Below are 27,702 nucleotides of genomic sequence, written 5' to 3' on the forward strand. Positions count from 1 at the left end.
TACACAAAGGGAAAGACTTCTGCAGTTCAGAGGATGTCGGAGATGATCAACCTGCTTCGTGACCCGCACTCAATTGGAGGCTTCACACATAACTGGGCCCTTCAGCAACAAACCAATACCGGCGAAGCTCCTCCGCGAGAACAACGCCCTTCGTAAGGCCGGCCTGCAGCGAGCAGCACTGCGGAGTGGGAAGGCGCCGGGGGAAGTGGGCGCAGGGTGGAGGGTGGGTGGATAGACGAGGGATAGGTAAGAAGATGGTGGTGAAGGTACTCATTCTGGAGATTCGGGAGGATTTTAAAGACTTTCAGAGGAAGAAAATTAAGGTTATGACCAGAGAAGAAAAGAATTCGTTTTCTGCGGAGAACGTGACATATTTAGTTAAGTCCTGTTCCCATGGGTATCTCAGATATCAAATTGGGCTCCACACTTCGAACAATTCTAAAGTCACAGTTGTTCCACTCTGCTCAGAACCACACTTAGATAAAATGTTAAAGAGCTTATCATTTGTGTATTGCGTATGCCTGGGTATTTCAGAAACAAGCTGTGTGTGGTACATTCCGTAACTCTGGTAGTTCTCCCGTGTTTCTTTACTGGGTGCCCGGTGTGTGTCGGGTATGGGGTAACAGCACCAGGGGTGGGCACAGGTGGCTGCTGCATGGTGCGTGCCAGCAGGGTGACAGCCGGTCAGGACCCAGGGATGGAGCGGTGATGCTGGAACCTGCAGTGTGTGCCTGGTGAGGCCGGCAGACCCTCCTGCTCTCACGCAGACAGGGCAGCACCGTGTCAGCTGGAAACTGCCCACGCCGAGGCCAGAACGTGGGCCCCGCTCCTGTGAGATGGAAGCAGGAATGCCTCTGCACGTGCCTGTGTGAACTTGGTGCTCAAGCTTGCCACTCGTGTGTTCCTGGGTGCTGTGGTCACAGTCTTTGGGCAGGAACTGGGACTGAAAACACTCCAGCACTGCGTGGTTCATGCCATGTTGAAACGCCGAGACTCTCAGTGAGGAGATCCATCTAAAAAGACAAGCTCACTCCCTAACAACCAGTACCCAGGGGTTTGTAAAAATTAATAATGCGGAATAAATTTATAATACTCATGGAGAAAAAAAGCATTAAAAAGTGAAATCACAACTCTCGTCCATGTGTGTCCCTAGCATGAGTGTGATTGGGGATGGTTGGCACACGTGTGCAGTCAAGTCCATGGTACAGCAGATGCTGCAGGTGAGCCTCCTTCCCCAAGCCAGGTGCCACGTGAAAGTCACACTAACTTGGATATCGTCGTGTGCAGTCATGAGGTTTGTGAGCAGCAACATCAAAACTAAGTCTCTGGGCCCCAGCTGGTGGTGTTCCGTGGATTGTGTGCCGGCCTGCGCACCAAAGGGTCACTGGTTCGATTCCCAGTCAGGGCACAGGCCTGGGTTGCAGGCCAGGTCCCCAGTGAGGGGTACACAGGAGGCAACCGCACATTGATGTTCCTCTTTCTTCCTCCTTTCCCCCACCCCAAAAATAAATGACACCTTTAAAAAAAATTTAAGTCTGTGATAATTTCCCCCTTCCTTTATTTCAATATGGGTAGTAGGTATTTTTGAGTGCTTCCGATTCTCCTACAAATACCCACTGAATGGGCTGCCTTTTGAAGATGAACCGTTTATAGACCATCAGAGAGTTTCCTCAGCAGCGCATCTTTGAAAGGAGAGTCCAATTGGATCCAGCCTTTGCTTCGTCTTTTTGGGCTTCTCTCACAGAGAAACGGAGGGTTTTGAGTGGCCGGATCTCCTCCCCATCTCTCGGTGCGTTGGCATCCGTGACCAGTTTCAGGAAAATCTCAGCTCTCAGTGAGAAAAGGGGCCACCGTGACCATACGGACGCACAGGATAGAACTCGCTGACAGGTGCTGCGCAGTCCGGCTGACGTGCCGACGCGGAGGCCAGGCATCCTGGAAAGCCTGCCATGTGGGGAAGCAGCAGGGGGAGCGGCCGCCTGGGGTCCCGTCCGTGGACTCTGTGTCACCCCAGCCCAGAGAGCGACCGCGTTGGAAGAAGGTAGAGCAGGTCTCAGGAAATGCAGGTTAGCCCAAGAGCGTCGTGCGGTCTGGCGCACAGGCCTCAGGTCGCACCCGCGCTCTGCAGACACACAGCATCCTGCGCGCTGAGGCGGCGGCCGCAGTCCCTGGTGCCGTTGCCCCTCACCGTGACGGAATCCTGGGGTAAAACCCTTTGGGCCTTACAGCCACGCACGTGCGGTTGGGAGACGTCATCGTTCCCTAGAACGGTTGAGAGATGAACGAACGACTCAGCTCCAAGAGTCTGGGCGTCAGTGACGTGAGCCCAGGACACACACTTAGGTCCACATCCGCGTCCCGGGCCAGCACGTGTCCTGCTCAGTGCTGGGCCTGTGCTCACCCACAGCCGCCCAGGGAGACCGGTGCTTCTGAGCTCATCCTCCTTTGCTTTAGAAAACCAGAGTAGTGGAATAGTAGCCGATAACAGTGCAGTGGGTGCAGATTTCCTTTCTGTCATTCAGAAGATGAACTCCCTCCCTCACCCCTGAATCAGGTAGCACAGTACAGTAATGTGGAGGCTCTGTGAATGGCAGGACGTGATAATAGGGTTATTCAGGCAGATACATTCCAGAGCACATGTACAGATCGAATCTGTGCGCTACGTTTCATCAAAGCTCGCCATTTGTTAGAAGCAATCTTCGGATGAAGCATTTTGTAAAGCAAATAATGTCAATAAAGTGAGTCATCCTAATATTCCAGGTTGCATCCCATAATTCTGTATTTTAGGTTTGCCTAAAGGATATACATAAACATGAAGCCATTTCAGTGCTGGTAATTTTTAAATCCATAAAATAACATTGAAATTGCCTTGCCTTTCCCTGTATGTAACTGCCGCCAAGCAGACCTCAAGGGTGTCGGGACCCCCCTGCGTGGCTCACAGGCCTGCGGGGAGCCCCAGGGCCTGTCTCGGGGTGAGCGCCCCACCCCTCACAGGCCTGCGTGGCACAGGCAAGGGCGTCCCCGCAGCGCAGCTGGAGGAGGGCTGCCGTTTCGACCATAAAGCACATGGCGCTGCCCAGAGCGTTTTGACGGAGTGATAAGAATAAAGCCACACTGAGTTTTTAAAAGTTAATTCGTGGCGGCACTGGCATTTGCTCAGCAAACTTCAGCGCCACTTGACCCAGCAGACCTGAAGTGGCTGTGCTTTCCAGAGCGACCGTACGTCTCCCCCGAGGTGAGCCCGCAGGTGACCGTGTGTGTCACGCAGCTCTCTGACATCGCAGCGCTTCCAGGCCATGGTGACCACTTGATGCAGTTTCTCCCGGCCATTCACTCCATAAATTCATAGCTGGAGCTTGTTGATTACATTAGAAGCTTTTTAGTTGTGAGAATAAAATACCAAATGGTAGTGCACCACGGTTAGACACTCTGTTGATAGGCGACCAGAGGTCCGAGTAATCGGGGGTGTTAGGTCTCGCTGACAGTTCCTGCGCCGGGGAGATGGTTCACGTCCCTGAGACGTTGTCACCGCAGCGCCCGCCGCAGCGCCCACTGCATCATCCTGGTTGAGAGCCGAGCCCGTGCGACGCCCTCCTGGCCCGGAGGCGCTGCTGCGCGGCCCCCCAGCCACCAGCTGGCCTGCTGGGGCTGCGTCCAGTGGCCGCAGCCGCCGCCACCCGGGCTCGCCTGGCGCCCCGCTGGCACCTCCTGCAGCCTCCGCTCGATCTCTTCCCCTTGTGGATCTGTGTCTTTCGCTAACTTGCATGGCTTGCTTATGTAATCAATTAAATATTGGTTTAGGCTGTGTTAATACAAGGTCCGAACAACAGAATTGACTAATTCAGTAAAAAAAGTGCCCAATTTTATGAAAAAATATGAAATTAGCTGTTTGTCAATATATAAATAAAACCACCTTACTGAATTTTTAGATTTCCAGACAGTTGTTTTGGCTCTTGTATGGCCCATTGTTTCCCACCGTTTTCCCATCTGAGACGCACCTCTAAGGTTGCCGGGTCTTGTCCCGAGGGGAAGGGCCGGTGAGCCGCGCGCTCGGGTGTGTCTGCCCCGGCCCGGCGGGTGCCTGTGCAGTCACTGGCAGGGAACAGACTGCGCTGGGCGCGTGGGCCAGCCGTCCTCCCCCGCCAGCTGCCGCTGACCGTCCCTGCACACCCACAGGGCGGTCAGGCCAGAACAAGGCTTCCACGTGGTGCCAGTTCCAAGGGCCCACGTGTCTCGGGTTCTGGCTGGGAAGCACTGGGGCAGAAACAGCCTTATTCCAACACAGAGTCACTGGTCCCGGCCAATGGCGGAGACCCGGGAAGGACCAGTGCTGCCCCCTGTCAGTGTTCCAGGACGGGAAGACGAGGGTCTAAGTGATGCTTCGAATCGCAGTGGGAAGACATGTGAATCATGGTGCAAAAAGCTGGCTTATCAAGGAAAAAAGCTGACGATAACATTTGGCAAATAGCAGTGTGCTCTTTCTGCCTTTAAGAATAAACAGATTCTTAAAGACAGCAATTTTAATACATAATTCAGAACAAGACTCCAAAATTTGCACAGAAATTGTTTGGAAACATTGAGGAATCAAAATCACCACATTTGGGTCCAAACTCTTGAAATCAGCTAGGATTTAATTTGCACAGTTTTATTTGCCAACTGTCTGTAAATCGGCCCGGCTCCCGTGCGCCGTGCCGCGTCTCCTGCCGGCACTGTCTGCTCTGCCAGGCTTCTCGGCCCTGTTGGGCCGGGGGCCCCGGGCAGCACGTGAGCAGGCCAGGCAGGCGCCCGTCGCCGGACGCGACCCACGCACGTTCTCTCGGTGTAGGGCGTGCCTGGGTGTCCGCATGTCTGTCTGAACCTGCACGCGTGGTGGCGCCTGGCATCTCCAACCCTGTCCTCGCTGGGGGGTCCCATATCTGGGAGGGGTCAGTGCACGCCGTCCCCCCCACCCCCTGGTCTTGTAACATGCTGTTCATCTGAAGGGTCACTTAAAGCAGGTTCTCACTTTGGTCTCTTCTCTTCGTTTCTGAATAAAGCCTGAGAATTTGCTTTTAGCTAGCAAATCCAAGGGAGCGGCTGTGAAACTGGCGGACTTCGGCCTGGCCATCGAAGTCCAAGGGGACCAGCAGGCATGGTTCGGTGAGTAGGCCTCCGTGTCACTGCCCGGCACCCCACTGTCTGGCCCCAGAGGATGGGGATGTGGGTTTCGGCCGCCGCTGCGCCCGCGGGGCGTTGGGGGCCTGTCGGCTCTGAACCGTGCCCGCGCTGAGGGGTGTGCCTCGAGAAGCAGCTGCAGGGAAACCGTGCGCAGGCGGCCGCAGCCTGTCGACTCGCCTTCAAGGGCAGTGAGGAGACGGACTGGTCCCGAGGGGCTGAGGCTTCGCGGGCACACGCGCGTCTTGTTCGTGAGCAGGTGGGCTGTTCACGTTCCACCTCCCCTGATGCCGGAAACTGCTGTGTGAAGAGTCGGTGCTCAGGAAGTGCAGACCGTGTGGCGGGCCTTTGTGATCAGCGACTCGGAGTTTAAAAAACATTAAAAAGGATGTATTCCCACAGATTTATATCAAGTGTTTCATGTGATACCAGTGTCCTCTCTAAAATGTTGATATTTTGAGATTTCTATGTGATGAAGCTTCTGTCTCTAAACAGTTTTAAATGACAGTATTTCTAACCAGGCTTATGCACTCTCTCTGCGTTTGGCCCGAATACATTATTTCACCCCGACTTCCAGCCGGCCCCCACTGTTAACCCACTTTTCATGCCGTGCCCTGGAACCCGTCCCTAAGCCCCGTCCGACTGTCTCTGACCGCCGGTGTCCGGAGGCTCGGTAATGCTTGCCGGCACCCTTCCTGTCTCGCGGCTTTTCTCTGAACAGCCGCAAACAGCGGGAGACCCCAGGTGCTCACTCTGTTTTCTGTGCAGACGCCCCCGAGCCCCTGACCGTGCATGTGTCCTGGCCGTGCATGGGGCAGGGTGTCGATCGTGGGGCGTGGCCAGGGGACGGGGTGCCGGGGGGCTGTGGGGACATGGAGCGGTGTCCGCAGGTCGGTTTGTCCGCGTGCCCCTCAGCCTCAGCTCCCCCGGCCCGGGGCGAGGACAGTCCCTTCCTGGACCCCGGAGCTCAGGACACGGGGCTGCCTGCGGCTGCTGCTCCTCAGCAGCTGGCCGCCGAGACCCCCCATGGGCCGGGGCCGGGGCCGGGGCCGGGGCCTCCCTCCTCCACACATGGCCCGGCCCGCACAGAGGGCGTGCCAGCCGCCCACTGGGGCAGCGCAGGAGGCAGGCCGCATGCAGGCGGGGAGCTCGCTCTGTCCCCACCGCTGCCCCAGGTCTGTGGGGCAGGCACAGCAGAGGCCAAGACGGTCCCTGCCGCACCCCGTTCCGCGCGGCCCTGCCCCTTCGGCGCCGACTCACAGGCCTCTGTTTCCGCAGGGTTCGCGGGCACGCCCGGCTACCTCTCCCCCGAGGTCTTACGGAAGGACCCCTATGGGAAGCCAGTGGACATGTGGGCCTGCGGTAAGGACCCCGGGCGGCTGCCTGGGGCTGCAGCGCAGCTGCCCTTCCCCCGGCGCAGGTGGCACCTCGCGGTCAGGGGCAGGCGTCCCCGGCGGGCCCTCCTCCATGCCCCCTGCTGGCCCGGCCCAGCGCCCTTGCCCTCGAGCAGCTGTGTCCGGGGAAGCAGGACGAGACCTCCCGGGGGGGTGACCGCTGCGGGTGGCGGGGAGGCGCTGAGTCCCCCAGAGCTGCTGTCACAGGGCCTCTCAGGCGGGAGGGAGACAGGGGAGGTGCGGGACAGGGGCTGGGGCGCGTCCCGCCTTCGGGTTCGCCGCAGAGCCTGCAGGGAGCTGGGCCAAACCCCAGTTTAGAAAATAACTCTCTGGGTTTGGTTCTATTTAAAAACATAGATTCTCTGCTGCTACATGGCAGGGACGGGTCTCACGCTGCGTTCTGTCACCGCGGTGACGGCCGCGGGGCGCTGTTGGGCTTTAAGCAGGGGGCCTCTGGAGCTCTGGGCCCCTCTGCACCCTGGGAGCTGCTGGGGGAGGCCCAGGTGGCCCCTGGGCTCGTCGGGCACCTGCCGACACCCCGTCCCAGAGCTGGCTGTCTCCCTGTGCGTGGGGGTGTGCTGCCCTCGGGGAGTCATGCGCAGGGCAAAGGGGGGGGCGCTTTAAAGGAAGACATTTTAGAGTTTGCGAAGCCATTGACGTGCACGCGGCCACCCTAAGCCTTCGGGGTTTCCCTTCAGCCAGAGGGTGGGATCGTGGGTGTCCCCCGGCCTGAGGGCGACGTCCCGGCATGAACCCTGAGCGGCCTAGGGTCGGAGCGCTGTCCCGTGGTGTCCTCGTTCACATCTAAATGCTGACGGCGGTAACTCAGATGTTCACGTGGCCAAGGTGACCCCTCCAGGCCCGGTTCATTGCTGAGGGCCACAGGCGGGCACCCGCGTGGCGCCGTGGAGGGCGGTCGGCCTGGCTGCAGCGCCGCCCTGGGACCCTGGGTGCTGGGGGGAGGGTCGGTGGGGCCGACTGCACAGCGACCCCGGACCTGAGGTGGGACCTGAGTCGCCTCGGCCCTCAGCAGGTGCCGCGCCCTGCCTGCCCCGCCCCTCCTTCCTGTTCCGCCCTCCGCGGCGCAGGGCCTGCCGGGCAGTGAGTGTGGGGGCTGAGGGGAGGCCCCCGGCTGCCCGGCTCTGCTGCCCTGGCCTGGCACGCGCGCAGTCTCGGCTCTCAGCCCCCTGACAGAGCGGAGATGCCGGCCGTGCCTGCGGGCCTGGCGTGTCCAGGAACGCTCGGCGGGGCCGGAGAGCGCGTGGCCCGGAGCGGCAGGCAGGGGCCGTCCTCCAGACCTGCCGGGCCCGGACAGCCGCTTAGGCCTGCGGGCCGGGCGCTGTGACCCCGCTCGACTGCTTCCTCGCACACGTCTGTCCGGCGCGCCCCCGGCCCAGTCCCCTGCTCCGGAGCCCTGCGGGTGTGGCCGGGGAGCCGGCTGCCGGTGCCGGGCCGCCTGACGCGCCGACGTGCCGCCCTGCAGGCGTCATCCTGTACATCCTGCTGGTGGGCTACCCCCCGTTCTGGGACGAAGACCAGCACCGGCTCTACCAGCAGATCAAGGCCGGCGCGTACGACGTACGTAGCGCGCGTGGGAGCCCCGCGGGGCGGGGCGGGGCGGGGCGGGGCGGGGGGTGAGCAGGGAACGGAGAAACGCCGCAGAGCCCCCGCGTGTGCCCTTGCAGCCGGTGTCTGCCACGGTCGGAAGGCAAGCCGTCTGAGGTCGCTAAGGAAGGGCTTTGCTCGTCAGGATGCTTGGGTCCTCGTGCATTTTAACAGCTAAAAATTAAAGCATTTTTGCTTTAGAAATGATTCCCACCTGTTTATTCTAATCATATGCCCTAATGCCTGTCACATGATTTTAAGTCGTATACCGACAGTACCTTGCAGTGATCCAGGTATCAAATAGAACATTGTTCTGTGTGTCACTTTGACCTTTTCTGTCTTATTTACCTCGTGGTCTTCTGTGCACGCTCTCGTTCGAAGAAGAGGCTTTACAGTTGAAATTTAAGGGAAAGTCACAATCCCAGTACGTTTTACATAGAGTTAGCATAATTGAATGGAGCCTATGTATACGTGCACACAGGTATGTGAGTTAACTTCCAAGTCTGAAGAGTATGGCCTTACCTGTTGTCCCTCCTTGGCTTCGCTCTGCCCTTTGAGGCAGTTTCTCCCGTTTGCCAAGCGCACCGTAAATGGCGTGCTCCCTGGGGCCCCACAGCCACGAGGGGCAGCCCGCGGGGGTCGCCGCCGCTTCCCCGTGTCAGTAGTGGGGAGCGAAGCAGCAGGCGATACAGGCCCACCTCCTGTGCCCCAGCTGGAGGCTCCACGTAGAAGAGAGAGCGCTGATGTCAAAAGCCTGAATTCGCCCTGACCGCTGTGGCTCAGTGGGTTCGGTGTCATCCTGCCAAGCAGAAGGTCGTAGGTTCAAATCCCAGTCAGGGCACAGACCTGGGTGGCAGGCGTGGTCCCCATCGGGCGTACGGGAGAGGCGCCGATTGCTGTTTCTTTCCGTCTCTTTCTCCCTCCCTTACTCTCTCTAGAAGAACTAAATGTGTGTGTGTGTGTGTGTGTGTGAGAGAGAGAGAGAGAGAGAGAGAGAGAGACACCCTTGGTCAGCGCCGGGAGGGCGGACGGGGCGGCCCACCGTTGGCTGCTGCTGACCTCGCCGACAGGCAGCCTGAGTGTTCCCTTGCTCCGAATCCTTAGCAGGTTTTCACAGCTGCTCCAAAGAAAGGTGGCACTAAAGTGACAACTGTTAAACGGACAAAATCTACAAGTATTAAAGAGCATCATTTTCTCAAGTTTCATTTTGCCAATGGGTCATAAACTGCCCATTTTATACAAAAAGTAAGAAGTCCATGACACAGTTACAAAAGCTTTTTCCAAGACTGAAAGGGCATGGACTGAGGAAGAACCCAGTTTCTGTCTGTTGTCTAGAAACTAATGAGACGGCAGTTTTCTGATCCCTCCACTAAGAGTGTTCCTACTCAATATGCTAATTAATATGATAATTAGGTGGGAGCGAGGCCTTAGGATTCTCAAAAAAGCCTCAGGGAGAGGAACTCGGGATGCGCAGCTTGACTGAAGCCGTAGAGGGGAGGTGGGTTTCTAGTGGCCGCTGTTCAGCAGCAGCTGGTCCTTTCTGAACTCGGGGCAGTGAAGCCGCACCCCCCCACCCCCCCGCCCAAGGCTGGGTCAGTCCTTCTCGCCGGGGCACAGGGCGCGAGGCCGCGGGCTGTCTCTGCGTTGGTGGGGCCACACGGGGTGTCAGCCCACCTGTGACAGCTGCCACCTCTGTGGCTTCTGCAAATGACTGTGAGGAATGGGTAAAATTTCACTTTCAGGACTAAAAGATTTTCAAGTTTATTTTTCTAAACTCTGTAAAATTATTTAGTATGTATAATATGCACTTTGGAGCATATGTCCCTTACCAGTTACTGTTCTTGTATATGTAACGTGTAAATGTCTATGTGGGGGGGGGGTGTTTATCTATGTCAATTTATCTACCATACGACTCACACAAAAAGTGAGTTTGTGAAGGAACTCACTACTGAAGGACATCATTAGTATATGTGGCTCTTCCTTGCGTGTTTGCGGGAACCTGTTTTTCACACACTTTATGAATTTGTTTTTGAAGTTTCCGTCCCCAGAGTGGGACACGGTGACTCCTGAAGCCAAAGACCTGATCAACAAGATGCTGACCATCAACCCCGCCAAGCGCATCACAGCCTCCGAGGCGCTCAAGCACCCCTGGATCTGCGTGAGTGCCGCCTGCGTGGCAACAGGCGCGCTGTCAAACGGTTTTTGTGGGTTTAAAATTGCGTTTGCAGGGAGCAGGGTAAATGAGGGCGTGAGTTTTGGCTGAAGGAGTTCGCAAAGCCGACTGTGTCCCAGGGAAGCGCACTGGGGTAGCTGCACCGGGTCCGGAGGCGGGAGCGCCCACGCGCCACCGGTCACCGGTCACAGTCACGAGCAGCAGCTAAGAAAGCGACGCACAGATGAAACAGCGCCTGGAAGAAAACAGTTAGACAACGTGTACTGTGTCATCATTAGGCCTGGGGCTTGGAAGCTGGGAGCAGGCTTCCCGCGCAGGACAGGCCGGCGCCCAGAGGCTGGGGGGCCCCGGACACGCTGCGCACCACGTGCGCCTGGGGGGCCCGGGGGGAAATGCTTTCTGCGGATGAGTGTGAGGCATGACCAGTTACTAACGCCAGGAGGCGCGCGAAAGGCAGTGCTGCAGAAACATGGTCACAGCGTCGTGGCGTGAAGGTGATGGGAAGTGAGGGGTGTCGCGTGGGCGCAGCGCCAGCCGCGGGGGCAGCGGTGCTGTGCGGCGAGCGAACTCTCCCCTCCTCCCGCAGCAACGCTCCACGGTGGCGTCCATGATGCACAGGCAGGAGACGGTGGACTGCCTGAAGAAGTTCAACGCCCGCAGGAAGCTAAAGGTGCGGCGGGACTTGCTGGGAGGGCCGCGGCATGGGCAGGGGAGTGAGGGGCGGGCCGTGGCCGTCAGCAGAGGCCTCCTCGCCTCCTGGGTCTCAGGGAGCTGTGGGCGCACTCGACGTGGCCCCGCGATGGAGCCCTGGGGGCCTGTGACGGTAGCAGAGGGAGCTGCTGTGTCCCTCCCGAGGCGGGCGGGCGGCTGTGGTCCAGGGCGGTGCGTGGGGGCGGAGCCCGCAGGACGGCACTCACCCTTCTCCCGCCTCGCAGGGCGCCATCCTGACCACGATGCTGGCCACGAGGAATTTCTCAGGTACGCGGGTTAGGGACCCGGATCCTCACCTTCTGGTTTCCTCTTCCATCGTCTCTCTGGAGTTGAGAAAAAAACGATAATTAGGAAAACACTGTCACGTTTGGGGATGGCCTCGTTCCCGCGGTGCTGTGCGCGGGGCGCCAGGCAGGTGAGCCTCCCGTGGGGAGCCGCCGCCCGCCCTGCCACGTGTCTCACGGCGCAGCGTGTGTCCTCGTCCTGGGCCCGCCGGCCGCTGCTCTGCAGAGTGTGACGGCGGACGGGCACGTGTCTCAGCCCGCAGGAAGCCCCGGCAAGCACGGCTGTGGAAGGAGGCCGTCGCTGCGGGGCCCGGCTCCCGGGGCCGAGCTCTCCGAGAGCACGTGCCCGCCCCGGCCGCAGGAACAGGGCCGGCCTCGGGTCCGAGGCACGGCCCGTGGCAGCACGCAGGCAGACGGGAGCGCTCCTCCGCCGGCCGGGCGGACTGAGTCCGCAAACCGCGGGCGACAGGAGGCGGAGCCGGCTCTTTGCAGCAGGGTCACTGCCCCAGGCAGACACGGGTCTGCTGTCCCCAGGCGTTACTTCCGTTTTGGGGCCCCTTCTTCGGCTGAGCCCCTCTGGGGACCCAGTCTCCAAGTCAAATTTCTGTAACTGCTAATGAGCCTCAAGTATGGGGAGGCCTGGAGCAGCTAGAAAGCTGATCTTGGCAAATTTTCTGTCCGGCCATTGACACTTGGAACAGCCGCCAAAGGACTGTGCCAAACTGGGGCCATCTCACTTTGCCTGCTGTTCCCACGAGCAGGGTCTGCGGCGTCAGGCGACCCGGGAGCCCCGCACTCTGTTCCTGCACAGCCTGGAGCCGCAGTGGCCCCGGCGGCCGAGTGGCCGACACTGTGAGCCCAGGAGGCCCGAGGCGTCTGCTGGCCGGGGCGCCAACAGGAGCCGCTCGGGGGGGGGGGGCCGGGGCCCCGCCGGGCGTGCGTGGTCCACTGTGTGTGGGGCGGTGAGACTTTGTCACCCCCTTTGCACGTGACCTGTTCTGCAAACAGTCGGCTCATGTGGCTGCCATTGGCAGGGGTGTGTTCGGTTAATCTCATGAAATAGCACCTAACAGAGACTCTGCTCAGATAAATGTCTGTTTCACTGGGGCCCAGGAAGCAGTGACTCACTGTGCGTTAGGAAGGCTACGCAGAGCGCGAGCCGGGACTGGGTTCCGGCTTCCATGGGCGGCGATGCCACACTTCCACGCCCGGGAAGCCTGGCTCTCGCGGCCGATTTGGCGGGTGCACACGTGGGCTGCGACTCAGCACGCCCTGAGGGAGACACGGGGACCGTCCCCCACTGGGCCCCGGAGCCCGCGCGTGGCCCGCTGACGTGATCTTATTCTCGCTTTGCAGCAGCCAAGAGTTTGCTGAAGAAGCCGGACGGCGTGAAGGTATGTCCGCGTCCCCCTGCACCGAGTCGGGTCACACTGCACACCGTTGGGCACAGGCCCAGGGCTTCACACCCATTTTTGTAGTTCCTGCGAGAAGGCAGGGCAAAGTGTAAAATAACCTCACGCACGAAGAGGAGTGATATTTATGCCAACAGAAGTGGTATTTCTTGTTTTAGTGCATAGGAAACAATCATGATAGATAATATTTTTATAAGAAGCTGCTATGGAAACAGAATGTCTAAACCCCTCTGGTATCCTACAGACCCAAACTGTCCTGGTCACCTGAAAATCTGTGACACAAGACTTTTCCCGCCCAGTGACGCTGCCGAAACGTACGGCCTGGAAGGGTCCCACGCTGGGCCTGGAGGCCAAATGTCCAGCGAACGGGCTCCCTGGCCCGGCGGCCTCTCTGGAGCCCCAGTTGTCTCTGGGCTTCTGTCTAAGGCACTGAGACGCTTCTAGGTGAATATTCAGGACAAATTTTACAAACTTTCCAAGAAAGGAATAGGATATTTTCACTTTCTTGGATTTCTAAACAGGATAATACAACTGATTTTCTATCGATTCCATTTCGTTTCATGAGACTTTACCTTGGAATGGAACCATATGTTTGCATTACATTTCTCTTTCCAGCGTGTTACCTGTATGTTTTCTTTAACACTTTTCTTTCTCTTCCAATGGCAGATGCATACACTCCTCACGAACACTTCAACATTCTCAGGATTAGTTATTATTCTGACATTTGAACTTGACCCAAAGTCAGGCGCTCGGTTCACTTTGAAAACGTGACGTAAGACATGGGCGACTGGCGTCCCTGCCCCTCTGTCCTCACCGCCTGCCTCTGTGATAGGGCTTGCAGAGCGGCGGCCGCGCCCCGCACTGCCCATCACCGGCCGCCTCGCGCCGGCTCGGGCCCCCGTTGAATCCAGCGTCACGGGGCACGTCGGCCTCTTCCCCAGCTAGCGTGCCGGAGCGTGACGTTAGCCTTCCCCAGGGGCGTTGTCCCCTGTGCTTTCCGCCCCGGTCTCAGACGGTCCTGCTGAGATGCCGGTCGTCCGTAGTTTCCTCGTGTAGACACTTCAAGAAGGGCTTTCCCGGGGGCGGCGTTCTCCTGTGCCCCACGCCTCGATGCTCAGACTCGGCCGACCCTGTTTTTTCTCTCCCTCCTCTCTGTGTGGTCAGGTCAGAAAAGGAAGTCCGGCGCGCGTTTTCGGGGGGCGGCGGGAGTCTGCCTGTCAGGCTCTCCCTGGGAAAGGTCGCACCCAGGAGCCCACGGCCTCAGCCCCGAGCTGGGCGTGTGGGGAAAGTGGAGGACTGGGAAGTGCAGGGTCCACAGTCCCCAGTGTGCGCGTGGGTGTGCACACGTGTGCACGAGGGACATTCTCACTAAAGCAAAGCCGTTCCAGGCATCCACATCCGAGGAAAAAACAACTCTCGTCTCAAAACAAATAAAAACGCAGAATTCCCCTTGCGTGGCTGGCAGCCGCTGACCCAGCTGGACACGGCGTCACCCCGTGTGTGCGCAGGGCCCCCTGACCCCGGGGAGCAGCGGTGGTCAGGCCCAGTGCAGTTCCGGGGGCGAGGGGACAGGCACAGCCCCTTGCCCTGCGTCCTGTGTGCACGGCAGTGCTGGCTTCTATTCCTCTTCCACAGACTCCACTTTCTCTTGTTTTGGCTGTTACACAAATTTTTTCTTAAAGTCTGTGCACTCTTATTTAAAGGAAAGTTTCAAACAAACTGTCTGCCAAAGACAGATGGATTTTTAAAGGGTTTTCCGGTAAGGGACTCCTGAAGTCTTCTCCCTGCTCCTGCATTTCACCGCGTGCAGTGTGATGCTGTGCCGTCTAGTCACACGGAGGCAGGTGAACAGGAAAGCAGGTGTCACGCACCCACGTCAGCTGCCGGGCCTCTGCCTTCCTCTCAGTGCTGGCGTCAGTGTGACCGCGGGTGGGAGCCAGGGCAGGGAAGGGCCCCTGGAGACCAAGTCGCTCCTCGGTGTGCTCGCTTCTGGGTGCTCTTGGGTGTGCATTGCTCAATGCGATACGTTCTTCTCTTTAAATCCTCACGTGCATTTATTCTAAATGGGACGTGTTCCTTTAGGTAGTAATAATATGTAAAGAAAATACCTAGAGAATATAGTACAAGAGAATGAGTGTTGATCTTTGTTTCTGTTTGATGGCCACGATGCACGTTGTCACGCGTGTTTAGACGGGCAGCCATTGCCACTTCTAGTCTGTGGCTCTGCACGTCCAGACCCGGTTGCACGGTCACGTGGCCACCGTGTGCAGAGCCCTCTCTGGGCCCCAGGCTGCCTTCCCGACCCCGGGCGCTCGCACACCGGGGCCTCCACAGAGGCAGCAGCCTCTCCTGCGGGGTCGGACCAGTGACGATAGAGCCGGGTGTGGCCTTCCTAGTGTGAAATTCGGTGACCGCAGCAGCACTTGGACAGGAAACCTAGTGAAAAGTGGTTGTTTACCACCAGAATATAGTCATGAGGTCAGTTTGCCCATTTATATCTGATAATGTGTTTTTTAAAGGCGACCCAGATTTACCAGTTTTGAACATACATTGTAAAGCCTGCACTTCATCAGAAGACCTAGCTTGTCATTAGATGCCCATTAAACAAAAAGATGGGGCCCCAGAGAAAGCCGATCGGTGGGAAGCTCAGGCTCCGAGACAGAGTGAACGCAGGAGCGGGCCCCTCGTGGCGTGCCGGGGGACCTGGCGGCAGAGGGCCGGCCCCTCGAGGGCTGTGGGCGGCAGGTCCGTGCCGGGCCCGGGGCCTCTGCGGGTTCCGCTGCAGCCGCTCGGTGCTGCCGCCGCGGGCCCCGGGCGCCGCGCGCTCTTCGCAGCGTTCTTTATTTCCGTGTCGGTACCTCCAGTAGACGTGCTGCGTGTAGAGACTTTGCTACCAGGGCTTTAAGGCATCTCTTTCTATTTTCTGCGCACCCACAGATAAACAACAAAGCCAACGTGGTAACTAGCCCCAAAGAAAATGCCCCTCCCCCGGCGCTGGTACAGCTGGACTCTGTAACCCTTCCTCCGCGCTTTGCTGTCCTCCGCTTCTCCTGTGTGCTCGCCTTGTGCAGATACATATTATACATGCTTTCCGTTGGGTTTTGCTTCTTTTTGTTTTGCTTTCTAAGACATGACAAGTCCATCTTTTTCTTTATTTTGTGGGGGCGGTTGCCACGCTGTGTGTCTGATGAGGGATGCCTCGCTCCGTTGCTGGGCGTCGCGCTGCAGCTGGGATCCCTGCCGCTGGCCGTTGCATGTGCCCAGGATGTGCCGTGAATGTGCTTTGGTGGCTCCTGGCTCCCCTGACGCGGGGTCGCAGGACCCGGCGCGGAGCTGGAAGCGCAGGCCTTACTCAGAGCCCCAGGCCGCGCGCTCGCAGACGCTGGCTTTGGGAGGCTGCGCGGTGGGAACGGGGCGGCTCCCGATCTTCGGAGCCTCCTGTCTGTCGTCCCCTAAATCGGATGGTCACTGTTTCACCTCAGCCCGGAGGACGAGGCCGCACAGCACAGAGCTTGAGCCCCAGCAGCGGCTCTGTGTGTCTCCCCGACATTCGCTCCGTCGGCAGCCGCGTCAGCTTTCCGACTCCTCGGAGCGGCTGCCGGCGTGAGGCCTGAGGGCTGGGAGGCAGTGCTCTGCGCCCCACGCTGTTTTCTCCAGAACAGGCCGCACTTGGATTTCGGGTTTTCGGAAATGTTTCTGACCTCTTACTGTCCTGTGTGCCGTAATCTCAAACGAGTCCAGAAGGCTCGGGGTTGTTTCGCTTGCGTTACCCAGCAAGGCCCATTCAGCACGTCAGCAGGACAGGCGGACACATCAGGATGGCAGGCCGCGTCCTGGTCGCAGTGCAGATCCTGGGTCCAGCGGGGGTGGGGGGACTCGCAGTGCTCAGAGGGTCCCCCAGCTTCGCTGTGAAGGGCTCCCGGCTGCCACCAACGCTCCGGCCACGTGGCCTCCCGCTGACAAGGCGCCACGTGGTGGGAGTCGGCCTGTCATGGAGGGGAGGGAAGGAAGGCTTCTCTGTGTCACTTACTTGAGTGTGATTTTCCACTTGGGAATATTTCTTTAATTTTCTGGTAGAAAACAATGGGCAAAATACTTTTTTAATGGAAAAACATGGCTTTACAAATAAATCTTGTATGCATGTAGTCCACAAGGCAGAAATCTTTTGATACGAATTAACACAGGACTTAACAGCAAACCATTGTGACTCTGTGATGACTTCTAACCCCTTTAAACGAACCTTTGACATGTCCCTTAGGATTTCTCAAGGACTTTTGAAACATATTCTCTAGGATAGTCCTTTCTTAAGTCCAGTGGTTCCACATTTTCCAAGGGTGTTTATCTGTGTATTAATTACAGTGAGACACATAATCAGTCCTGAGAACACTGCAGCTGAAAAACTGTCTTCGAAGAATTTGAGATCCCCTCAAAGTGTTCTCATCTCAAGGGCCCTTGGCCACGGGCTCAGGCCCCTCGCTGAGGAGCAGGGACGGCGCCCGGCGCCGGGCAGTGAAACAGTGGCCGCCGCGGGAGGTCTGCAGCCCTCAAAGCCAGGCTGCATGCGGGTCGAGGAAGGTCTTTGCATGCCGCTGCTGGGCTCCGGGGTCCCCGGGGCTCCCAAGGTCGCCCGCGGCCTGCCCGCGCGGGCCTCTGCCGCGGGCACCACGGCTTCCGCTCTGTCCCTGTCCGTCCTGGGGGCCGTTCGCCCTGTTCTGCCCACGCCCATCCGAGTGTACTTACCGTGCAAACTGTTTCTTTCTCTATTTTGTTCTCACTCAGGAGCCCCAAACTACTGTAATCCACAACCCCGACGGAAACAAGGTATGCAGGAAGGGCACAGCCACTCGCTCACACAGGGCCCCCGGCTGGCCCGTAGGCGGGGCGCACTCTGTGGCCCAAACACGGGGCGGAGCCCTGCCCTTGGTCTAGCGCTCTTCCCCGTGGGCCCGATTTACCTGGAACTGTACCCATATTTCTTTCAAAACAAAAAAGAATGACAACTCGAAAGACAAATGAATCATACTGTTAATAAGAGCCGGGGAGACAGCGTCTTTACGTCGAGGTGACGGCACTTCAGCTAGGCCCCCATCTTCCTTCCTCCACGCCTGCCTCTCCCTGAACTTCGTGTGTGTCCCGCATGAAATGTTAGGTTTTCTGCTGCACCTTCCACTGTTCTCAAAACACCAACCTGAGTTCATCGGTATTTGTTTAATGTTGCTTTTGAGTTTATTTATTCTGTCATTGTTACATTGTTTTCTTTTAATTCCCTGTTGTCGGTGGTGCTTTTGTTGTTTGGCATGAATTTGAAGACATTCAGGACCCTCACTTCTTGTGAACTACATTGTCATTGAATGGCATGCATTTTAGTAGCAGACACAGAACTAGTTGTGCTGAAAGAAGCCTGCGAGGTGCCCTGGCCGTGGCAGGCGGTCGCACAGCGCTCCCTAAGTCGCGGTGCTCGTGTGCGTGTCTGGAGGGAAAGCAGACACTCTCAGAACATGTGCCAGGCGCGCACCGTATTGCTCTCACACCAGGTCACATTTCTGTGGGGCCGGGGACACAACCTCAGACCGCCACAAACAAGTCCCCGGTCTGCTGCTCCTGACTGCTCTCAGCCATGTTCAAGTCAGAAAACGCACTTTCTCTGCTTCAACATTTAGTCGATCAGTGTTAAAATCATTAAAGTAAAACACAATGCACTAGTTATATTCTCTGTTACGAGATGCGTTTAGCAGTCAGCGTCGTGACACTTAAGACGCTCCACACCGGCAACTGTCCGGCCTTTTCACCCCAGGGCACACGCAAGGTAATTACTACAATTCTGCCGCACACCGGAAAAATTTGCCACTCTCATCAAAAAAATAGGTTGTAATTTTGATTCATTCACATCGGATGACTGCTGTTGTGTTGGCTGCTGTCATTTTTTATTTTTGACCGTCTAAGGGGAAAGCGGTCGGGTGTTGCATGTTTTAAAAATTCTCACGCACATCGGTGGGAAATCCCTGGTCTAGGCCCTAACGGCCTGAGCTAGTTAGGAGCAACCCCGGGCGCACCGCCCCCCACGTGGGGGCCGCGGCTCGGCCCGTGGAGGCTGCCACTGGACGCGCCCGGACGCGCCCGGCCGGCGCGGACCAGCCGTGCATCCCTGCCTGCTGGCCTCGTCACGAGCTGAGGTGTGAGCTCTGGGCCACGTTCAGCGCATGCGACTCTGGTTTTGTGTGGGCAGAGGCTCTGGGCACAGGTCTAACTTGTCCCTTTGGCTTAAATGCTCTGTATGAGAGTTACGTAAAGCAATGGCTTTTTAAAAGGCCGAATCTCTAAAAGGGCAATGACAGGCATCTTTATCCTTTTGCAAAGTCCGGTCTTTGTCCCTGGGCACATAGCTGTTGATTGGAAGATTGTTTCCAATTTTTTTTCTGTCTCGAGCCTTCAATCACTTGTAGTAGAAAATTGTGTCTTACAAATATTAATAGATTTCGTTGCTAGAAAACACACCCACCATTAATGGAAAAACGCATCAGACCCTTTGTCAGGAGCGCGTCTCGACGCCGGTGGCTGCAGTGTCCCTGCAGGTGTGCGTCCTGACCTCCCGCCTCCGGGCCATGGGCCAGGGAGACCAGACCGCCTCATCTTGCCGTAAGGGGCTGGGTTTCTGATCAGTAGCAGCCAGTTCTGCTTTAGAAATGAATGCGAAACCCTAACAGTCCTTGGAAGTAAATGACCCCTTCTGAGTCCCACTGTGCCGACCACAGGTGAGGACGCCCCGGCACGTGCGCTCCCAGGTCCCCGTGCCTCGTGTCTCCGTGCGGCGGGCGGCGCGGGGAAGGCCCTATCTGCAGGAGCGAGGCGGCGGGCGGGCTGCGGGCACAGTGCCCGGGGGGCCGCCTCACCCAGAGAGGGGGCTGCGTGCTGACTGGATGGGGAATAAAAAAAGTGTGCTCTTTGAAGGTTCTAATTCATTCGGCGCGTAGGCCAGTTCTTCCTAAATACGCAGGAAAAGCACACCTGATGGGGCACTGTAACCCGGCGCGTCCTCAGACAGTGCTTCCGAGAAGGTGCACCTGCAGGTCACCTGGGTTTGCGCTGCTTTAGAGCCCGGGCAGCCAGAGCCTCCCCGTGCCCCGCGTGTCTGCGTGCGTGGCCTCCCGTCCCTGTCGGAGCCGCCGGGGTCTCTGTCCCAGTGCATGTCGGTGCGCACACGGCCCGCTGAGGAGTTGTGCATGCTGTGAGCGTCACGCACCGGATTTCTAAGGACAGAAAAGGCCGAGCTGTTCCACGTTGGCCTCTGACAATGTGTTTTCCTCTCGGCAGGAGTCCACGGAGAGTTCCAACACCACGATCGAGGACGAGGACGTGAAAGGTACGGTGGGGCCGCAGACTTCCCTGTGCATCAGAGAAGCGCGCGCTCCAAGGGAGCCACGCACTGAGGCACGAGGCCTGCCCGAGGGCTCGAGACAGTTTTCATTAGTGTTTTGTTGGTATTTGGATTATATTTATGGGTCTTGTCAGGTTTTTTTCTGTGTTTTGAAACACGATGTTCTTTTCCGTGTTTTTAAAACACAGACCAGAGGGGCTGGTGAAGCCCGCTGCGGCTTTAAGCAGCCGTGGCGGCGTGGACGCACCGTGCCACGCTGCGACTGAGTCCGTCCTTGGCAGCCCTGCAGCGGGTGTGTGTTGTGTTCGTCCATTACGCTCCCCAGGAAGCGGTTTCCGTTCGAGGACGGACCCGGGCAGCTGCTTTTAGGCTGACAGTGGCGCCCACCGGATTTGCACGGGCAGCGTTTTTGTCTTGCGCTTCCCTGATATGTTCTCCTCCCCCGGTGCAGAAGCCCAAGCCCGTCGGCCGCGCGCGTGTCCCCGCAGAACGCGCGCCCTCAGCACCCTGCTCTCTGGGCGTGGCTGCCGTGGAGGGGCTCACCTGTGGCCCCCAGTTTGCACCCTCGCTCTTGCTTTGTAGTTCCTAACAACTGCAGTTTCCACAGGCTCCTTGTCTCCGAGCCGGTCCGTGGAAGCGCGGTGGCTGTAGGGATGTTTAAAGCAGACGTCGGAAGGGAAGCACGTAGAACAGCTGCAGCGAAGTGACCGTCAGTCAGTGAGGCGTCCCCGAGAGCTGGCTTACCTGGCAGGGTAGCTGTGGGCTTCAACTCCGGGGTGTCGGCGAGATCCTGCCACGAGTACAGGCCCTGGAAGGCCTCGGGCTGGGGGCGGGGCCTTCAGGAAGCGCAGAGGGCCGTGGTGGCCGACTCTGCCGGCCCCCTGGGGCAGCGAGAACCCCCTCGGCGAGCCCTGCCTGCGGCCTAACTGCGAGGGGGGCCGGCACTGCTGCGCCACCTGCCGCCCGGCCTGCGCATGCTGAGCGGGTCTGTGCGCCCCCTCGCCCACAGCGCAGGGAGCGGAGGTGGCTTCCTGGCTGCACCGTCAGCCTGTCTGTCAGGGCGAGAAGCAGCGATGCCCCCAGCGGGGATTCAGAGAGACCATCTGTCGCTAAGCAGATGTTACCTCGTCTTCATACCTTCCCTTGAGCAAGAATTAGAAAGAAGTGACTGCAGCGTCCCCTGGAGAAACCGAGTCTGTAAATGAGTGAGTGACGTCAGGGCAGCAGCGCGCTCCCCGCGTTGTGTGCTCCCGGCCTTCTGGCGGCTTCGGCTTCGGGGGGCTCCGTACGCCCCCCACCCCCCGCCTCCCACCTCTGAGCGTCAGTGCGGGGCTGCCTCCAGGTCGGGGGCGTCGGTGGGCGAGCAGAGTCCTCGCTGCCGGCACACCTGGTGTCTGAGACGGCTGTGGGCGGGAGGGCGGGGTGTCCAGGCACAGCCGGGGCCCCACCCTCGGGCGCTGCGCTCACCCTCACCGCTGCGCCGCGTCCCCCAGGCGCCGAGAGCACGCAGTGTCCGGTGCTGCCCGTCGTCCGGCTCGTTGCTCCTGCCCTCAGGTCCCCGACGGTTCTCCCGGGTCCGCGTTCAGACGCGTCTGACCAGCAGATCCACCGCAACGCGCACCCTCCCGCCCCTCCGCACGGCCGGGCCCGCCCTCTCCCCGCTTCCAGTCCGTCCGCAGGTCCACCTGCCCCTGCCCTCAGAACACAGGTGTCCTTTCGCAGGTGACTGCTGCTCACCTGCAGCCCCTCCGCGCCTGGCCTGATACCGCCCCCCGTCCCCCACTTCGGACAGAGCGGCTGGGCAGCCTGCTTCGGCGTGGCCGGCCTGGAGGGTGCTCAGGGCTGGGGGGCGCCCGGCGGACCCTGTCTAGCTGTGCCCTGCGCTGGGCGGGGCTGCCAAAGCCGCTGGCAGCTTGCGGCCCCCATGGCCGCCGGGCGGAGCGCAGGGGAAACGGTTTCAACAATTTAATTTTTTTTTTTTTTTAATGTTGGGGGCTTACTGAACAGGTGACTTCTGAGTAAATGAGCTTTCCTGTAATTTCCTGAAAGCATCCTCAAGTAGAAGTTTGGTAATGTCTGGTATTATATTTAAACAAAATATTATAGATTACTAAACCAGTCAACTCCAGAATCTTTGATGGGTTTGATTTTAAAAGCCAAAATAATGGAAATTACTCTTCAAAATGTCTAATTTGTCAAACGAGTGAAGTAAAAATAGTTGGTAAGAAAGGAGCTGCTGACTGCCCAGAGCACTCCCCACCGAGCCGGGCTGACCGGCGCCGTTTTCTGTGAAGCTGCCAAGAGCATGAAAATTGATCCTCGTTTGTGTATTTTCCTAAGACAGTAGCTGCCCCCAGAGTTACTTTTGTTAATGGCAGCATGGAAAGACCCTCAAACCACGGGATGCCCGCTTCTGCGACACTGGCGTGATCATTAATTACAGTCGTGGCCCAGTAATTAAGTCATCAGTCACCTCGCACAGTACGTTCAGAGGCGTGTCAGGTGGCTCGTTAAGTTTATGGTTTCAAAATATTGGCTTAGGCACCGTGGGCTGGGAAGGACATGGATTAGGGGCTGCCCAGCCGGCGGCCTCCAGCCAAGTCAAGCTCGAGCCCTGGCCCAGCTCCCGAGGTTGCTGGGCGACCGGGCCAGTCTGCTCACCTCTGGCCGCCACGTGTCTGGCTGCCAGGCCCCGAGACCTCTCAGAAGGGTGGGAGTTCGATGAACTGGAACTGCAGACTGACGAACAGCAAAGAAACAGATTCGCTAAGCCAAGGGGATACACCCCGAAAAGCCCAACAGCTCTCTCCTCTGTGTTCCGTTGAGCAACTTGGGTGGCTGAGCGAGGAGCTCCTCAGGCTGAGGTCAGGGGCAGCTCCGCCTGCGACGCTCTGCTGACGTCCCGGTGACGGTGGGTGTGCGCGGGCCGGGCCGGCTGGCCTGCGGCCCGACTGCACCGCAGACCCGAGGAAGCCCACCAGGGAGCTCAGCAAACCGGCAAGTCCCACGTCGGGACTGGCCGCTCGGGCAGCGGGGACCTTCCCTGTATCCAGCTCTGTCGGGAAGAAGCAGGTGTCACACGGACTCTACACGCCCAGCCTGTCTTGCCGGACCTGTGTGGGCGCCTCACTGGGCCTCCTCTGGCGCCTGCGACACTGCGGCCTCGCACACGGGGGTCCTTCTGCCGCTCCTGAGACCGCACGAGCCGCGGGGGCTCCCAGGAAACGCGGCCACACCCAGGGCGCCAGGCCTGGCCGCCCGCCCGCCCCACACATTTGGCATTGAGCGGGTGTTTCCCAGGGCGCACCCAGCGTGTGTCTCGTCCCTCGTTTTCGCTCTGTGGGCACGCGGTGACAGACGTTCACGCGGTCCCAGGCGCTGAAGGTAGACACTGGTCCAGTCCTGGTCAGACTGGTGAGCATCCTGTTAAACAGAAACCTGTGAGGCTGGAAGTCGTCCTGAACACCAGTGGCTGGGGCCGCGTGCCAGCCAGAGAAGGACAGGCCCCGGGGCCGGCGGGCGCCTCCACCCACGGGTCCGGGGAAGAGAGATGTCGGACGTGACCGTAGACGGGGTGGAGGGAGGCCGTGAAGCAGGACGGGTCTGGGCGGGTTGCAGGCGACAGCCGGGAACGTTCCTGCGCGTGCGGCACGCGGGGCGCCTCCCCCGGCAGCCATGGAGCCCCCGCCTGCGGGGCCCCTCGGAGTTGCAGCACACGCTCGGGCGTGCGGGCCCTCGGCCGCGGGGCATCTCCGGGCTGCCTCTGTGGCAGGGACCACAGTGGCATCAGATGGCCGTGTCTGGAGCTCTCAGAGGGCAACCCGGGGGCCGGGCGTGAAGGCGCCTCCTCAGGAGAGGGGCTCCGGGCAGCGGGGAAGCGAGAGGCAGGCGGGCAGTCGCCGGCGGGACGCTGGCAGGCCGCCAGGTTGCTGTCCCAGGGCGGGGTCTGCGGCGCTGAAGGCCGAGGGGCCTGGAGCTGGACGGTGGGCCCGGAACTCGGGGAGCGAGTAACCGGAGAGCAAGAAGCGGCCCGCGGAGGACGGGGGTGCGTGCAGAGGCGTGGGGGAGAGGCGGCGGCCGCCGGCCGGCCTCGGCGGCCTGATGTGCAAGGTGCGGAAGGTGCAGGAGCCCATCTCAGGCCCCCTGGGCGAGTGCCGGGCGGCCGGGCAGGTTCGGGCCGCGTGTAGAAACGCACGCTCAAAGCCCAGGGCCGCTGCAGCCACGGCGGCCCTCAGAGGGCAGTGCATGCGGCCAGAGCGAGAGGGGCACCTGAGGCCACCAGGGACGGGCACAGGGAGTCGTGGGAGACTGAGCAGCACCCAGCAAATGTCCCCGTGACGGGGCTGGAGGACGCTGCAAGCAGGAGGGCGGCAGCCCGGGGCACGAGGTGGGGGCAGCGGGCAGGGGCCAGGCCGAGCGCCCGAGGAGCAGCAAAATGCCGGTTCCATTAGAAAAGCAGCGGCAGAGAGAGAGGCGTGGGCCGCGGGGCGTGTTCGCTCTCCCGCTGCTGGTGGACAGGGGCCAGGCTGCTTGTGGCGTCCGCACGAGCCGGCGCAGCGTTTCCCGCGCTCTCTGACCATCACCACCAGAGCATGCGGCCTGCGGCGCAGGCCAGGGAGCCGGGAGCCGGCGCGCCGGGGCGGCTCCGGGCCCTCCCATCCCGGTGCTTCCCGGACGTCCTCTGTGTGCCGCGGACTCTGCCTGCGCTCAGGGCCCCTGCTCCGCAGCGCGCGGAGCCGCGGAGCCAACCGACCCCCCGCATTCGCGGGCGCACGTGCGGCAGGAGCGTGACTGACGAGTGCTTTTGCGCCGCAGGCGCAGCGTGCTGTGTGAGCGCACAGCGCGGGGCCGCTCCCACCGCGGGGGCCGGGGATGCTGTCGGGAGCGATCGCAGCTGATAGAAGAAAGCGGGGCGAGGATGGGGCCGCTGCCAGGAAGGAGCATCGGGGCCTCCGTACTCGGGCGGCGAGGGCTGCGCTCCTGCCAGGAGACGGGCAAGGGCAGACGCGACCACTGGGTCCGATGCAGGAAGGCAGCGTCCCCAGGCCTTGAGAGACTGGGGAGGGCGTCCCAGAGGATGCGGGGCCCCGCCTGGCTGGGCCGGCGGAGCGGGGACGTCGCCGCCGCCCAGGCTGGAGGCCCCGGGCGAGCAGAGGCGCGTGGCAGTGGCAGCCAGTGCGTCCCGTGCAGCGGAAGGGACCCTGGAGGCAGAATGCGCGGGGGGCAGCGACCTGTGGCCTGATGTTCCTGGTTTTCTGACTCGTTACTCGTTTTAAAAATCAGTGTGTTTTCAAAGTTGTAGATTTTCCCTAATGCCACAGCAAACTCAGGTGTCTATTTGACTTAAACGGGACTGAATAGGAGGGGGCAGTTTGGGGTGTCCCTGTCTCCTGATCCCTCCGAGGCATCCTCTGTGCCCTGGGACTGGGCCAGGTGTCACAGGCGGCCGCCAAGTGTCACTTCAGCGGCCACGCAGGCGAGTCCCCGGCCGCCTCACCCGGTCGGGGCGGAGCGTGTGGCCGTCGCCCGGCAGTGGGCGAGGGAGCAGCTGGGGAACCTGCTCCTGGTTTCCTCTAAGCGAACCCGTGCGGTGATTTTTTTGGATTATTGGCCTTCACATGTCTAGTAACCTTTTTATGGACGTCGTAATTTTATAAAGTTGTCTTGCAATGTCGGCGAACTCAAGTTGGGTTTCCAGATGTCTATTTTAAACGAGGGCACCGTGCCCTGGCTGACATCGAGCTGTGGACGTGAATGCAAACACTTCAGTCCACGGTACAAAATCTTCTTAATGAAGATCAGATTCACCAAACGTGCAAACTGGTTGCCTTTAATCGATAATGAAGTAAAACCCAATGGGAAGCAAACTCCCCCTGGGAAGTGGGGCGAGCGGCCCTGTGGCCCCCCCAGGTCGCCGCCGGCGATCTGAGAAGCACCCAGGGTTCTCGAGATAAAAGTCAGTGGCACGCACCTTTACAAATATTTTACCCGTCAATTTCCTTAGTGAGAGAACAGTCCTCTGAAAGCAGGAAAAGGTTATTAACATCAAGTGATGAAATTGACGGAGTTACTTAGCGTTCATATTATCGCACGCGGTGGATACAACTGTCTAGAGGACACACAGCCAGGACACGTTATCCACACGCGTCGCCCACCCGGAGCCTCTGCCTGGAGGAGGAGGACAGGCTGCACCGTGAGCAGAGCGTGGTGACAGGCCGCGTGGGTGGCCGCTTGGCCGCACGAAGCGGAGGCCGTGGGCACAGCCCATCGTGGGTGCCGCGTGAGGGCACTGCAGGGCGGCGCCTGGGCGGTGGGCGGAGAGGGGGCTGCCCACGGGGGGCGGGGGGAGCCCCGCCAGCTGCAGCGGCCGTGCAGCGCGGTGCGCGGCCGCCACGTGGTTCCTGCCGTGGACGTCCGCAGGCGCGTCCCCACAGTATTGGCGCTGACGGCCTGTGGGGACGTCGGGCTGAGCGGCCGCCCACGGCCACGCGCTGAGCCACGGTTTACTGGAGGCCTCGGGGCTGGACGGCGGCAGCTACGGGGCGGGCGCCCTCTCGTGCAGCTGGTGGAGGGGACGGTGAACATGCAGGCACGTGGATAAGTGACCGTGCTGTCACAGGTCATCAGCACTAGTTAAAAACAGAGCCTGGGCCTTCGGGCGGCTGGTGTCCAGCCGGCAGCACCAGCCCTGGGCTCCCCAGAGGGCGCTGGGCGGGGCGGGTCCCACAGGCTCAGGAAGGGCCGGCCCAGGGGGGCCTGGCCACTGTGGGCGCGGTTTGGTGGCGGGGTAGCAGCCGCGCCCACGAGGGACGGGCTGGGACAGCTGCCGTCTCAGCGGAATGTCATCGCGTGACGCGGTTTGTGGCTTTGCCCTCTGTCTCACCGACTCTGCACCTTTGCCTTCAGCACGGAAGCAAGAGATCATCAAAGTCACCGAGCAGCTGATCGAAGCCATCAACAACGGAGACTTCGAAGCGTACACGTGAGTACACGCCTGTGAATGCGCTCTGCACACATGGTGGTGTTTCCTGTGTGGATACCGTCTCCGGGGCACTGGATTCATGTGTTTGACCCCAGGTTTGGCATGTCAGCAGCAGCTTTATTTCGGGGGATAAAGGACTTAGGTGCCCCAGGACAGAAATAAAAATATTCAGCGCTTCAGTGAGCCAGGGGGCTTCAGGTAGGACTAGGGTTTGTGTCGGTGCGTGGCGGTGTGGCCGGCGCGCCTCTGTGCAGACACGGGACTGGAAGCGCTGAGGACGCGTCGACGCGGAAGTGTCCTTGTCGTCCTCGTCAGGGGCGCAGGGGGAGGGCCCCAGCTCCCCTTCAGCACCGCCTCCCTGTCCACACGTGTGCGGCTCGGCGCCCCGTGCCCACAGCTGGCTCCCCGCGAGTAAAAGGCGGAAAATGCGGGAGGTGGGGCTGGTCTCTGGGGTTCGGAGTGGAGGCGGAGTCGCGGTGAGAAGCCAGAGTGACGAGGCCACCAGCGGAAAGGAGACCGAGAGACAGACAGCCCGCGGGAGCGCCCGTCTGGGGAGGGGATTGGGAAGCAGGAAGGGGGGCTGGGGCGCCGGCTGGGGCGGGCGGGCGGCAG

The 27,702-nt window shown here is 59.8% G+C and overlaps 1 protein-coding gene across 5 annotated transcripts in view; it reads left to right on the forward strand.

Moving 5' to 3' along the window:
- The window catches only part of CAMK2D (calcium/calmodulin dependent protein kinase II delta), a 128,494-nt gene that overhangs the window by 93,072 nt on the left and 7,720 nt on the right, over positions 1-27,702 (forward strand). For 2 of the 5 annotated variants that reach the window (XM_054563676.1, XM_054563686.1), the window contains exons 7-15: positions 5,037-5,139; positions 6,433-6,516; positions 8,032-8,126; positions 10,189-10,311; positions 10,913-10,996; positions 11,262-11,304; positions 12,678-12,715; positions 20,045-20,093; positions 27,015-27,090. In XM_054563676.1, the coding sequence (XP_054419651.1) occupies positions 5,037-5,139; positions 6,433-6,516; positions 8,032-8,126; positions 10,189-10,311; positions 10,913-10,996; positions 11,262-11,304; positions 12,678-12,715; positions 20,045-20,093; positions 27,015-27,090 (695 nt within the window). Of the gene's footprint in view, positions 1-5,036; positions 5,140-6,432; positions 6,517-8,031; positions 8,127-10,188; positions 10,312-10,912; positions 10,997-11,261; positions 11,305-12,677; positions 12,716-15,670; positions 15,731-17,512; positions 17,555-20,044; positions 20,094-27,014; positions 27,091-27,702 lie in introns of all 5 variants that reach the window. The other 3 variants (XM_054563654.1, XM_054563660.1, XM_054563668.1) reach the window with 3 other exon arrangements.

Source organism: Pteronotus mesoamericanus, unplaced genomic scaffold, assembly GCF_021234165.1.
Source record: "Pteronotus mesoamericanus isolate MK-2021 breed Mesoamerican mustached bat unplaced genomic scaffold, CSHL_Meso_final contig_163, whole genome shotgun sequence".
In the NCBI taxonomy this organism is placed as follows: Eukaryota; Metazoa; Chordata; class Mammalia; order Chiroptera; family Mormoopidae; genus Pteronotus; species Pteronotus mesoamericanus.